This window comes from Letharia lupina, assembly GCF_014066315.1.
Source record: "Letharia lupina isolate WasteWater1 chromosome Unknown contig_21, whole genome shotgun sequence".
Lineage (NCBI taxonomy): Eukaryota > Fungi > Ascomycota > Lecanoromycetes > Lecanorales > Parmeliaceae > Letharia > Letharia lupina.
The window spans coordinates 1116006-1128970 of NW_023502990.1; the positions used below are offsets into that span (position 1 = coordinate 1116006).

The window sequence follows — 12965 nt, forward strand, 5'->3', positions numbered from 1 at the left end:
CCAGCAGCCCATGAGCGAGAACGCTCGGACCGGCGTCTTCAGCTTTGTAGGTGTTGGAAAAGACCTTGAGGAAGAGCATGTGAGAAATGCATGGCTTCAATGGAAAAACCTACAGCTAGCCGGTCAAATGGGCGAGTGAGTACAAGATTGCGGAGTGAGTTTCTATAATCACTAAGCATTGGTTCCCTTTCCAACGCGACAAGGCTATTACCTCCGCAGATCAAGGAGACAACGCTTCCGTTGAGGCAGGAGCAAGATGCTTGGATTGAGGCACATGATCAGGAAGTTGTGGAACAAAGGGCAATCCATCTCACTGAGATACGTCCCTTTAGGGAGCGAAGTTTCTTTGTTCATGTTCTTTCATTGCTTCCCTTGCCCAGCACGAATGCCTGTTCAGCTAACAAGAACCTTTTGTGTGTCTTGAACATGACCTACGTGTGGATCTACTTTGCAGCTTGCCCGAACAAGATGTTTTGTTCAGCCTTTTGTCCTGCGCTCCGTCTTTATGCGTCCGCTCGCCCACACCAGGACGATGTATACATCTTTCCATGCCGGTCTCAAGCATCAGATTTTCTTTAGCAACTCAATAGTATCACCCAACGTCCATCTTCCCAAACATCTGCTACTCAAACATGCATAGCTCCCCCCTCCTTTTCCTCGCCTTGGCAACTGTAGCCCTCGCCCTCCCGACCAGCGACACCATCGGTGCAACCTTGATCGAAAAACGCTCATCCAGACCCTGGCTTGACTCCTTCGACCTCGACGACGTCATCTGCCAGGACCCAGACGGCGACACCAGCGACGATCCCCGGCCCTTTATCCAAGCGGGCGAATGCGTGACTTTCCAACCGGCGACCGGCCGAGTCGGTGGCAGCTGGGGCGCCGGGGGGTTTGAAATCAGCAGCTTCTGGGCGTTTGAGAATGACGACTGCACGGGGCCGGTCAAGGCGAATATTACGCAGAAAAATCAGGAGCAGGGTTTCTGTTTCAACTTGGATATTTTGGGCTGTCGGGCTGGAGAGGATCTGAGCAATCCGTGCTTTTGGAATAGCGTGAGGGGGAACTAGTAGGGGTTGGTGATGTCGATTGAGATGTTGTAAGTTCAAGGTATGGAAGACATACATCGTTTCATTTTGGTGGCGTTTTGGCGGATTCTGTCGTGGCTGCATTGTCGGGTTTTGGGATGGCTGTTGTTGCGTCCAGCTAGTGTGATCCTGGGGAGGGCGTGGGAGGCTCGTCTTGTCAAGCACTGAATGAATCTCTATGAAACACGCAATATCTTGGTCTTCTCGGTCCCTATCTGTAAATGTGTCCACTTGTGGTGGTCAAGCTGTACCCCGGTGATCATTGCTTTCCCAACTTGCAACTTATGCCCTGTCGTCACAGTGAGCGGCGTCATTCAACAAACAACATAACAATGTCATCCACCAACGGATCATGAGGCTGCCCAAAACACATGCATCCTCATTTCCTCAACCATGCTCACAAATATCCCGCGCACCACTCTCACCCACACACCCAGACTGTCCCCTACCTCCAACTGCTTCATGAAATTTACCTGCTCCCTCCGGTCTTCCTTGGCTAAAGAATGCACGAAGTTGTTTACATGGGCTTTTTCTGCCGCAGAAAGACGTTCCCGAGTTTTCCCACCCAGGTCCCACCCGTCGTCCAGGTATTCGGCACCGGCAACGTAGTCACTGTCGCATCTCCATACAACTGTCTTCTGCCCCATCATACCGTCCGCAAGTGCACTATGGTTCAAGTACAAATCGATTTTCGTATGTGCTGGGTCGCAGAAGCTTCGCTTAATATGCCACGACCTGTAGAAATCGCCACAGATTTGCTGTACCCGCGGGCTACCCTCGAGAACTCGAGCGGTTGGCTTGAGGACAGCCACAAGTGCTAATCCTGTAGGTGGCAGATGCTGTTTGATGCCTATTCCGAGGCGGGTTGAACTGACAGTCAACGAGCTTTTACCGCAGAATCACAGTACGCGTAGAGCCCGGGCGATGATTTTCGGGTCACCACTTTTGAAGGCTTTCTCTAGATCTTCGAAGATCAAAATCACGTTTGAATTATCTTCACCGTAAAGGTTCACTGAGAGATTACGTTGTGCTTTAGTGAGAGAAAGAGAGAGAGGACGTCATCAGTCGAAAAGCGCATAGGTGGCTCGTATTCGTAAAGTCACGTGCGCGGGCTTGGCGTAATAGATCGCCACCGCTCTCGTGTCTGATCTTTTACTTTACCCAATAATTGTATAGGCGCTACCGATATCTTGCTTGCCTACAGTATAGGTATCTATAAGCTACTTCGGCGGTGGAAAGGAAGGCTAATAGCTTCCAGCGTGAACATGTAGATGTTACGGTAGCGAATAGCTTATGCACTCCACCTTACTCCCTCCTCCCGCTTGCTGATCAGCAGCGACCGGCAGTTGTGTCTTATCATAGACTTATATTACATTCCAACGCGTTGGGTCTTGCCAGACCGGAGCCAACTGGACTCTACCTTAATCTGATAGCAACTTTAACTGCATCCTAATCTCCAAAATGGCTCACAAGGTGCCGAGCGAGCAGTCCCCAGACCAGACTCCTGTTGACTTCGACATCAACAAATTTCCATCTATGAGCGCCATCTTCTGGGTCAAAACATTCTTCCTCAAAAGACTCCCACTGGAACTCGTCGAATTAATCCTCGACCATGCCGAATACTGGCCGCACACCACTACGATCAAACCTAGACTGGAACTCGTGCGAACCCCAGTCAAATGGCGTGGCACATCTTCCGATATCGTGTCGAGAACTTGGCCGAGTCGCGAATCCGAAGCCATGCAAGAGGTGCTTGGATTCACGCTATACTCGCCACCGTTGGCTTCCGAAAGTAGTCTTACTCGTGCTGCTACGTTAAAAAGGGGACTACGTCGGTTTATGAGTAAAGATTCGGAGATCTGTTTGCCACCAAGAGGTCAAAATCCTGCACGCATGGTTGTCTTTGAAGTCGCCAGTCAGCGGTACGATATTCAACCCGGCAAATTCTGTGATGTTGGTATCGTTAGAGAAGACGAGCTGCTGCTCGGACAGGACGTTCCGATGGTAGAGGGTCAACGGAGGAATTCTAGCGTATTGTCTGCTTTCCGGAGTACGCAAAAGCTGTCGAAACCCTCGAAGCCAGACAAGACACAACACCTGGTCGCTCAAAGAGAATGTTGGTTCTCAGCGCAAGCGAAGGCGGAGAGTAAATACGTTATCAAACTGAGATATGACGAAGACGTAGACGATGAAATCAGGAAACACGCCGATGAAGATACGATGCCTACCACAGCAGACTTCATCAGAAAGCTGAAAGTTGGCGATAGCATTGGACTATGGGCACCCGTTTTGAGAGGCAATTGCGTGTATAAGATCGACGAATTGAAGATGCATGCCTTCTGGGCGGTCTAAAACATCTACCAATTTTCGATTATCTGCCGCTTTCCGCGAGAAGTATCCGCCGTCGCGACACGCGCCTTTATGCAACCATGATTATATTCTCATGTGCTTTTGACTGCTCAGGGAAATCGCTCTATCCACGTTGCCTCCTCCAAGCTGCAAGAGTTGGCGCTTTTTGTAATCCAAGATGAGGGCCATGAGTTCATTAGCGCTCCTTTTTCGTAGCTTCATGCTGGTCTATGCGTTATCCTTGCCTTCGTAAGTATCTGAAGTGGATTCTTTCTCCAGCTCTTCAAACACAACCAAGTAAGCTTTTCCAACTGCTCAAATTTGGGAGTACGCAATACTAACAATGAGACATGCAGCCTATTAACCCTCAATGCGCCGCCCTCCCCACCAGGCTTCGAAGTCCGCATCCGTTTCAACAACACCATATCTCTTAATTCGCTGGGCGTATACGTCAACACCATCGGGCTCATCTATCGAGCCGTGCAAAATAGCTGGGACGAAACCTTTGATGGGTCATCAGGCAACGTCTACGGCGTGGATAAGTTAGTCGTTAGTACTGCACCAGCTACGATAGCCAGCCAACTCCGGAGTTGTCATGTTGGTTCGGGACTTTTACAGTGATCTATATTATACTTGATGGGAACAGATCTCGTCTGATGCTGGCCCATTATTCCCATACAAGAAAGGAATTGGAGGTTTGAGCATGCTCGAGTGACGTTATGAGGAATGATGGCCTTTCCAATGACAGTTCGAGCACCTTGTCGAATAACAGATTAGGTGCACCGGGACACATAGTTGAACCAGACGACCACTCTTTCACCATCACCCAATCTTACGACAGCGAGATACTTGTCAACGAGGAAGTCTTCACGTCAGTTCGCGACGGCTTAACGAGATCAGCGGTATTCGACAACGAGCATTCCTGCAACGCTTCCTATGCTGCTGTCTAACAAGTAAATTTGTTCTTGGGGTTCTGACCACTCGCTCTGAGACGATGCCGCTGAGTACTTCTATGTGAGGAAACTCTTTGGTTTACTTGCTTTGGAGATGGTTGCCCGGGACAAATACGCTGAGGTGGTATTGGAATTGAAGTATGATAAGGAGAATATGGAGGATGAGTCTATGAGCCTTACGCCGGTCTTGGTTAACGGAACAAGTGGGATGGCGAGTGAGAGGACATCGATCAAGAGAAGTCTAGATCTGTCTGCAAGGTCAGTACCTTGGAAAGTTGAAGCTGTGAGGTGAGAGATGACTGAATTGCTAGCTGATTGCTACTGACATCCTTTGGGAAACTTCAATTCTATCCGTCAATTCACTCTAGCAATATTTGCCTCGCTTCCAGCTAGGCCCCTCTTTTTGCTTGCATGGAAGGTATTGCAGATTTGCTCTTGCGCTTTCTCTTCATTCATTTCAGGCCGCTTTGATCAGATGCAAACATCTGACTGGCCACAACGCAAGCAAACCCTACAGCATTGAATAAGCTTAAGGCTCATTGGGTCCCTGAGTTTCTTAGTTCCTTATGAAACTTTCACTTCGATAGGCAAACCCAAGTCACCTTTGCTCCTGCCATCCGTCACTGTATAATTTGCAAGGCCTGAGTCACAATAACCAATCCTTCTCTCTCAACTTATCGCTTACGGCTCTCACCTCCTTCTGATCATGGACGAGCCTCTTGATACTAGAAGTGTGAACAGAAACAACGAGGAGTCCAGCACAGACCTGGTTGAGCTTGGGAACTTGCACACACCAGGAGAGGACCTTCAGGAACAAGCCATGCAAGGAGAGAAGTCAGGCGAAGGGAATGAAGATGGAAAGGACCACATCACACTCTTGCCTTTCGAGGTCATGAGTAAGGCATTCGCTCAGCTCTCTCGCGAGGAACGCTTGACAACCACTTCGCTCGTGTGCAAAAAGTTCATGGACGTCAATCGCTCATACATCTACAAATTCATCCACATCAATTTGGGAAACCAACGAGAAGGGGGGGAAGACAACCCAGGTTTGGAAGAGTTCGGAGCATGGTTCGCTACCCTACTCAAGCATGACCAACTGCGCGGTCGCGTCGTCTCGTTAGCCTTCAAGGTTCATCACCACGACCTGTACCTCCAAGTCCAAGGACATCTGGAAAACTTGGTGAAACATCTTAAATCTTTGAGAGAATTGTCGCTCAACCCTCCACCGTCGCGCTACGACTTTCCAACCAATCCAATGACAACTTTTCTGCGACTGGATTTCTACTACGACAGGACCACCTTCTGGCAAGGCTTCCCTACCCTGCCGCCGCTCGAGCTGACGCAGTTCTTCTACATCGACCACATCCGCAAGCTCCAGATCGAGCACATTTCCTTGGCGCCAGAGCTGCATCGCGGCCCTTTCTCCATCCGCCGAGACAACACATCACTCATAGATGATCTGCGCTTCATCGACTGCTCTCCCCAAACCGTGGGAAAATTGCCCGATCTCCTACTCTTGCCTCAATCGCTCAAATGTTTCGTCCTGGAGACAAAGTGTCCGTGGTCCGTGGCACAGACCCCCCGTGCACGACCGCATACCATGGACGCACAGCAGCTTTACCAAGCGTTAGAGCCTCACCATCGTACTCTTGAGACGCTCGTCATCGCGTTCAGCGACGGCGCAGGGTTCCTAGGGAAGCCGACGTTGTCCCTTGCGGGCTGGTCGAGTCTGACAACACTCGCTCTCCCGGAGGCATTCCTCGTCTGCGGGCGTGCGAAGAGGCCTTTGCATGCCGTGCTGCCTTCCCGACTGGTCGAATTGCAGATCCAATTCCCTCTGCTTAAGCCATCTATGATCCTGCGTCTGGAACAGCTCGCGGAGAACAAGAAGGATTGCATGCCCGAGCTCAACCGCGTCGTCGTGTGGCATCAGGGCCGGGACCAAGAGAACGCGGCCGAGGGTGGCGATCTGGGGGATTTGGAAATGCTCCAGGGTCTGTTCGGGTCTGTCGGCACCGAGTTCGAATGGTGCTTCGAGTCGGCGTTTGCGGGGACTCCACTGGGGAAGGTGTTGGGGGTCGAGAGCACGGGGGGTCGAGGCCAGAATGTCCATGCTCACGTGCTAGATGCTGAAGGCGCTTCGGGGGTGGGGCTCTATTACGACGAGGATACGCATTCTGTCTTTTGAGCGGGGCGGGAGGTGATGGGGTTGGAGACTTTTGTCACTGGGCACGAGAGAGGGAGATGAGGAATTGGGTGTGAGGAGGAGACGGGTCGCTATTGCATAGGTTGTTCTCAGAGAGCATGCGCGATCGATTGAAGAATGCCATGGTGGTTGGACCTAGTGCTCGAATGTTGCATTGGGTATCATTACGTACAGACGCGATTGGCATGAGAAGACAGTATTGGCATGACCTGCATATTGCCCTGTTAGTGTCTCATCCGCATGCCCCATCACATATCCTAATATCTCAACTCCGTAACCCTGATTTCGTCTGACCGATGTATAAAGCCTTTTTTCGATCTTTCCCTCGGCGCTTCAAAAGTAACCTTGCGGTTGCACACTTGGTATCTCAAGCCCTTTCCATCTCTCTCGGGGCGCCTCAAGCCCCGGAACCTCTTTGCTTCCATATCCATTTCCAGGCCCGCTCCTATAGACCACAGCGTTTCGCTCCGATCGCCTGGTCCGTAGGATGAAGAGTACGGCGACCGCTACGACCAAGAGCAGGAGTGCACCCATGGTAGACCCGACTATTATCGCAATCTTTTTGCTCTTGCTGAGACCACTCGTTGTGCTTGAGGGAGTAGGAGGGGTTGATGGTTGTGTGGGTGTCGGGGTGGTGGCGCTTGAGCTTGCAATCGTTGAAGATGTGGTAGGAGCAGTGGTAGGAGTAGAAGTTGCTGAGGAGAGAGGAGTGTGGGTTGTAGCGACAGAGGATGTCGTGGTGCTTGACGTGCTGATTCTCGACGACGAGGGACTAGCTGCTGTGGGATTAGATGTCGCGCTGGATGCGGCTGTTTCTCCCCTGGACTGTGCGTTGGTCCACAAGACAGGCCTTTGTCCAACGCCTAACACGATATTGAAATCATTGCTGATGAACGTGGGTGGAGTTGCGCTAGAGGCGCTGAGGTCGGACACTTCGAAGTGGCACACCCAGGCATTTCCGTCATCGAGAGGTACGAGAGCCGAGCCTGTTGCTGGAACAGACTGGTTATATGCTGGACGGTGGAGTCAGATAGGGATGGAGCCCGCGCGGGAGGCCAGGAAGACCTACGATAAGCATAGTGGGCGGTGTCGTTGGGATGTTGGCACCGGAGTAGCAGATATGGAGCGACAAAGTTCGAAGTCCAGGATGCATTGACTGTATCGAGGTAATTGTATGTAGGGAGCGTGTTGACGTCAGGGTACAGCCATTTGTCGGCAGGAGAAGGTGGTGCGGGGAGGGTCGCAGCACAGGTTCTTGTGAGGAGTGTCGCAATGAGGGCGGTGGATTTTGCGATGCGAGATGTCCTGGAGTATGAGTAGATCCTGTTGGGCGCGCGCATCGCACAAGAAGCGAGGTTCTAGATTCCAGAAGGACGAGATTAACTTCACCATGCAATATGGTATCGAGTGCCTAGGATCAGCTTTACGAGGCTGGGAGCCATGCAATCGTTGCAGCAATTCAAAGCTACCACGAGCCTTGAATCAAAGCGACTCGAGGAAGAAGGAGAGACAGCTTCTCGGTAGCAAGAACTTGTCAATACCTATCGATGAAACAAAATCGTAACTACTTCGGCTGACGTGCTGTAGAAAGGAGATTGAGATGCTGGGTTGTGGCGCTGCCGTTTCATCTTGGAAACTAATTATACGAGTATGCGCCGACAAGGATCAAATTGACCGCCCAGCTGAACATGGACTGCAATAAATAACATTGACTGCAGCAACATGAAAAGCCTGAAGAGAATAGCATCAAGATCTCCAAATTCGGCAGGAAATGAAGTTATCTAGGAGAACTGTTTGTATCTCTCTCTTCAAGTTTGAGGATGGACTTTGGAAACCCGCTAATCCGCCTCGCAAGGCTGATCGGCGACGCTAAGCTTCAATCGCCGAATTTCAACCATCTCTCTTCTCTCTCTCTTGCCTTGACAATTGAGATAAGACAGCCGGCGAGAAATGTATCGAAGAGGTGCTCCAATCCTATGCCTGTGCTGGCCGACCCGAAGATAAAGCAGCTCAGACCCAAGAATAACCACAGGACGGGACTACAACACTGTGGAACATCTCGAAACCCTCCGAATCCAATCGACGCACTCACATATTTTCCCGCTCACCCACCTTAGTCTGCACTCGTGGTTTTGTACTTTCGCCGTTGTGGATTATTCTCTGCTTACTTCGATGATTTATGTGCCAATAATGCGTGTTCGGAGCCGTGCCGCAAAGATCATGGGTTCTAGTGTCGTAAAGCAACAGGGTCATGAGAATATTCGAGTTCTCGCTACAAGTACGGTGGTTTCCACGGCACAAACAGCGTCTGGCCTGTAAGACATACTCAACACATTTCCCACCTTGTATCTCCTCCAACGGAAGCCAGAGACAATATGAAAACAGTGTGGGTGGGGCGGAGCAGCCTCAGCCGTGCCGTAGATCCATGGAGGTCATTCAAGATTCAGGTTCCCTCGATGGCATTGACTAAAGGCATGGGTTGTCTCTAATGTTTCTTTCATCTCGCAACCACTTCTGCGGTTTGTTGTTAGGATATCTCGCGGAAGCATTATCACACATTTCGAGAGGATGAGTCTTGACGTTGATAATCCTCATAAGGACGCCCCAGTGCTCTATCAACCGCCGTTCATTAGAAAAGCGCTAGAAGAGTTTAAGTCGCCCGAGGTCCAGTACGTAGTGGAGATCTATTCGTCGCTAGTCAAGGGTCCCTATGGTCTTGTCCGACTTCTGATTCCCTGACTGAGGATGAATCGCCTCCTCGCTTAATGGCAAAAGGTTTCTCGGACTTCGAAAGTCGACTTCTACTTGACAATTGGGCTCCCCGTTGTCACAATATCTTGCATTGTTGCCACTCCAGTCTTAAGATCGTTGATGGCTGCGGCAAGGCTGAGGTGCGGTAAAGAATTTAGTTTTATAGAAACACACCGTACATTCCTTGCATCAATTAAGCTCTCCCTCATATGTTCGACGTGTCTGATCACGTCTAATTATAGACCCACGGTGGGAAACCAGTCAACTGCCTCGGTCAGCAGCAACAACGTCTCATCTCTCCACCCTACTACCTCCTGCACGAGAATCAGTACTCCTTCCACGGCATGCCCAGTGGCGGTAACGCTAAATTCAGCACAAACTGTAACACCAACTATCCCAACTCCAATCTGCTCGGCATTTTGGTATACACATTCGAGGACTGTATCGGGGCATGCGCGAGCTACAATTCTAGGATGACGCTGCATCCTAATTCGACTTGCTCAGCTGTGGGATACCGTCTAGACTTTCTATAAGCTGAGCCGGGAAGAGGCGGCAATTTTTTCCTGCAGAGCAAGAAAAGATCTCGGGACAGTAAGGAATGGAAATGCCAGCGCTGCGGTACTGATTACGGATTGATGTTCCGAGGAGATTGTGGCGTCTGTGGATGAGAAAGCGAAATCATAATTTCCCCAGTCAGAACACTGACGATTTGCTGGGGTTGGAATAACTAGATATCTCAAGGCAGAAATATATTAGCGGGGGACGAGCTAAGTGCGTGGCACGATTCAGCATAACAACCTTTAGCGATCAAAGACTGTCCCAAGCAGCCGGTATCGTCGTGTCCAGCTCCACTCCAGATGTTCAGCTATCGTTGCCTTGACGGCGAATTTGTTTGACTGATCATCATTTTTGTGTTGGGGTACTCTATGTGTGAGACGAGTTGACGCTTGAGACATCTCATCCGAGTTCATACGTCGACTCTTTAGGCAGTGAAGATCAAGAAGGAAGCAAGGTATCTTGAAGCAACCGGCTGTTCCAGCAGTGTCCAGACGGGACGACAGGAGCTTTGCGGAGTAGAACACGAGCGTATCGAGTTTTGACCTCGGAAAGTCATTCGATTTGGGTCAGCGGCGTTACAATTTACGTACAGGTCAAAGCACCAAACATGGATACCCTGTTTAGATGCTGAGATTCGAAAATGACGGTAGAGAACCTCCTTGTCGCCGATTGCCAAAGCACATCTTGCAACATCAACGGAGCTCTTCCAAGTGGTGGAAGTGGGTTAAAGTAAGTAATAGAACTTGCATGGTTCCAGGCGAGCGGGAGCTTCTGCCAAGACAGATCTAGGACATTTCGCGCTAGAGATGTGCGCTAAGGACTTTCAGCATTTAGCGCGCCAACCATATCCCCAGATCTTCAATCCTCCCCGGAAACTATCACACGCCATCTTGCACCGTCCCGTGCTTTTATGTCCAACAACCTGGATATATACTGGGATGAGCTCACGTCAAGAAATTCTCCGATTGCACAAGGATTCCCCAACTTCTACGTGGCTTCTAGACTCTTGCAGGGATAGGAAATAGCTTCCAATCTGACATGAGGCTTGCTGATCCTAATCACAAGCTCGTTCCTGACCCCAGCCTGATCCTTCCACTCACACCCTCCGGCCGCCTTACCGCCTTACCGCCTGTCTCCTGTCTTTCCGCTCCTATCAAAGCTCTGGAGTTGTGCACGGAGTAGAGAGCTTGGGAGAGAGATGAGGCCCACAGGACGAGATCCTTCGACATAGAGATCTGTATCAAAAGGACTCCCACATTCGCACTTGAAGAGTAGCTGGTGTCCAAATCGCCTCATCACTCTCCTTCAGAATAGGCAGTGCGTAATCGCCGTTGGACCCTGTTGCGTGCTAGGCGGGTCTGTGCTGGAACGCCATCAAGATATTTGCGATGGTTCATTGGATGTTTGCAGAAGCTATACAAGCTTCCCTATGGCTCTTTGCATCTTTTCGCCCATGGGCTGAAATTAGTTCGTCTCCTAGATCATGGACTACAATAACCCATTCCGTCACCTTTTTACTTTTTCACCCTTGTTTTCAATCAACGAGCGATGACCTTATATTTTGACGGCCCTCTTCGTACATAATTCTTTCATGTCGCTCCTGCTCTTCATTTTTCAAGCCTTTCTGCAACGGTCTCATCGCTGTCGGTACATAATCGTCGACTCGCCACCACTAATGTTGCAGCGATGTTTGAGACTCTAAGCAAGCGCGCCACTACAGGCGTCACAGGCGCCCTCCCTTACAATCCGGTTGAATATTGTATACTTGCGGCGGGGACAGCTATTGCCTGGGCATATACCATTGAACTCGATCTAGTCATCTTCTATACCTTCAGGCGTCGCAAGGGTCTATACTTCTGGTCGCTTCTAATCAGCTCGTGGGGTTGCACACTGCACGCGTTGGGATTCGTCCTCAAGTTTCTCGTCGGAACTTCATGGCTAATTGAACTTCCCTTCGTCGAGATAGGTAAGGCGAATAAATCCTATCCATTGAGGGACCCTTATCCCGACTGACCATTCTCAGGATGGGTTGCAATGGTTACGGGCCAAGCCTTTGTGCTCTACTCGCGCCTTCATCTCGTCGTTCGCAACCAACGGACTCTTCGATATGTGCTCTGCATGATCATCTTTGATGCGTGCGCCCTGCACATCCCGACAATCATCTTTACATATGGGAGCAATTCGCCCATGGCAAACTATTGGACGCCCAAGTTCAACATCATGGAACGCATCCAGCTTACGGGCTTCTGCGTTCAGGAGTTTGTCATCTCCACGATCTACATCACCTCAACCGTCAGACTCTTGGGATCAATCTACCACAGCATGACGCGAAAGGTAATGCTACAGCTGCTCCTGATCAACTGCATCTGTATCGGCATGGACATCATCCTCATTGGCCTCGAGTTCACAAACAACTACGTTGGCGAAGCGTCCATCAAACCTATGATTTACGCCATCAAGCTAAAGCTCGAATTCGCCGTGCTCAATCAGCTCATGGGCCTCACCAAGGCCGGTTTCACGGAAGAAAACCAATGGCAAGGCCGCGAACAAGCCGCCAGCCATGAGCTTCGTAACCGCACTCTGGCCTCGCAAACGACAGCGGATCCCGAAGCAGGTCCACCCCGTAAAGTCGGCAATTGGACCAGCGCCAAAGGCATCCGAGGTTCCTTCTCCGGCGGTCGCATTAGCGTGACTAGGCCGGATGAAATCTTTAAGACGCATCAAGTCGATGTTGTCAGCGAGCCAAAACCTACTGATGAATCAACTACATCCTCTTCGACCGCGGTGACCGTCGGTGATACTGGGATCCCACCCAAGGTGAAGAGCCTAATGGGTACGCCGACTGTATATATGCCAGGTCGGCCATCAAGACATTCCCGCGCAGATCCCGGAGGCCGGCAACACAGCCCTAGCGAAAGCGAGCAGGGGATTTGCAGAAAGAGCACAGATAGTGAGAAAGAAGGCACTAGATGGATTGACGGCGATGTGTCGACCGTCCATGGGGAATGATAATGAGGGGAACCCGCTATCTGGCATAGCGATAGCAAAAAACTTGTACAAAGC

The 12965-nt window shown here is 50.6% G+C and overlaps 5 protein-coding genes across 5 annotated transcripts; 3 read left to right on the plus strand and 2 right to left on the minus strand.

Moving 5' to 3' along the window:
* Positions 1-728: 728 nt before the first annotated feature.
* On the minus strand, positions 729-1732 carry HO133_005540 (uncharacterized protein; the record flags this gene model as incomplete). Its single annotated transcript, XM_037296449.1, has 2 exons — positions 729-1300; positions 1519-1732. The coding sequence occupies 2 exons, from the start codon at positions 1730-1732 to the stop codon at positions 729-731; spliced, it is 786 nt and encodes a 261-aa protein (XP_037148431.1).
* Positions 1733-2546: 814 nt separating this feature from the next.
* Positions 2547-4384, plus strand: HO133_005541 (uncharacterized protein; the record flags this gene model as incomplete). The annotated part of the gene is made up of 4 exons (XM_037296450.1): positions 2547-3391; positions 3714-3731; positions 3791-3976; positions 4207-4384. 4 exons carry the CDS (start codon positions 2547-2549, stop codon positions 4382-4384), a joined length of 1227 nt encoding a protein of 408 aa, XP_037148432.1.
* A 97-nt stretch (positions 4385-4481) lies between these two features.
* On the plus strand, positions 4482-6575 carry HO133_005542 (uncharacterized protein; the record flags this gene model as incomplete). Its single annotated transcript, XM_037296451.1, has 2 exons — positions 4482-4645; positions 5129-6575. The coding sequence occupies 2 exons, from the start codon at positions 4482-4484 to the stop codon at positions 6573-6575; spliced, it is 1611 nt and encodes a 536-aa protein (XP_037148433.1).
* Positions 6576-6926: 351 nt separating this feature from the next.
* HO133_005543 (uncharacterized protein) lies at positions 6927-7933 on the minus strand (the record flags this gene model as incomplete). The annotated part of the gene is made up of 2 exons (XM_037296452.1): positions 6927-7606; positions 7663-7933. The coding sequence occupies 2 exons, from the start codon at positions 7931-7933 to the stop codon at positions 6927-6929; spliced, it is 951 nt and encodes a 316-aa protein (XP_037148434.1).
* A 3655-nt stretch (positions 7934-11588) lies between these two features.
* On the plus strand, positions 11589-12911 carry HO133_005544 (uncharacterized protein; the record flags this gene model as incomplete). The annotated part of the gene is made up of 2 exons (XM_037296453.1): positions 11589-11868; positions 11926-12911. 2 exons carry the CDS (start codon positions 11589-11591, stop codon positions 12909-12911), a joined length of 1266 nt encoding a protein of 421 aa, XP_037148435.1.
* Between the last annotated feature and the right edge of the window lie 54 nt (positions 12912-12965).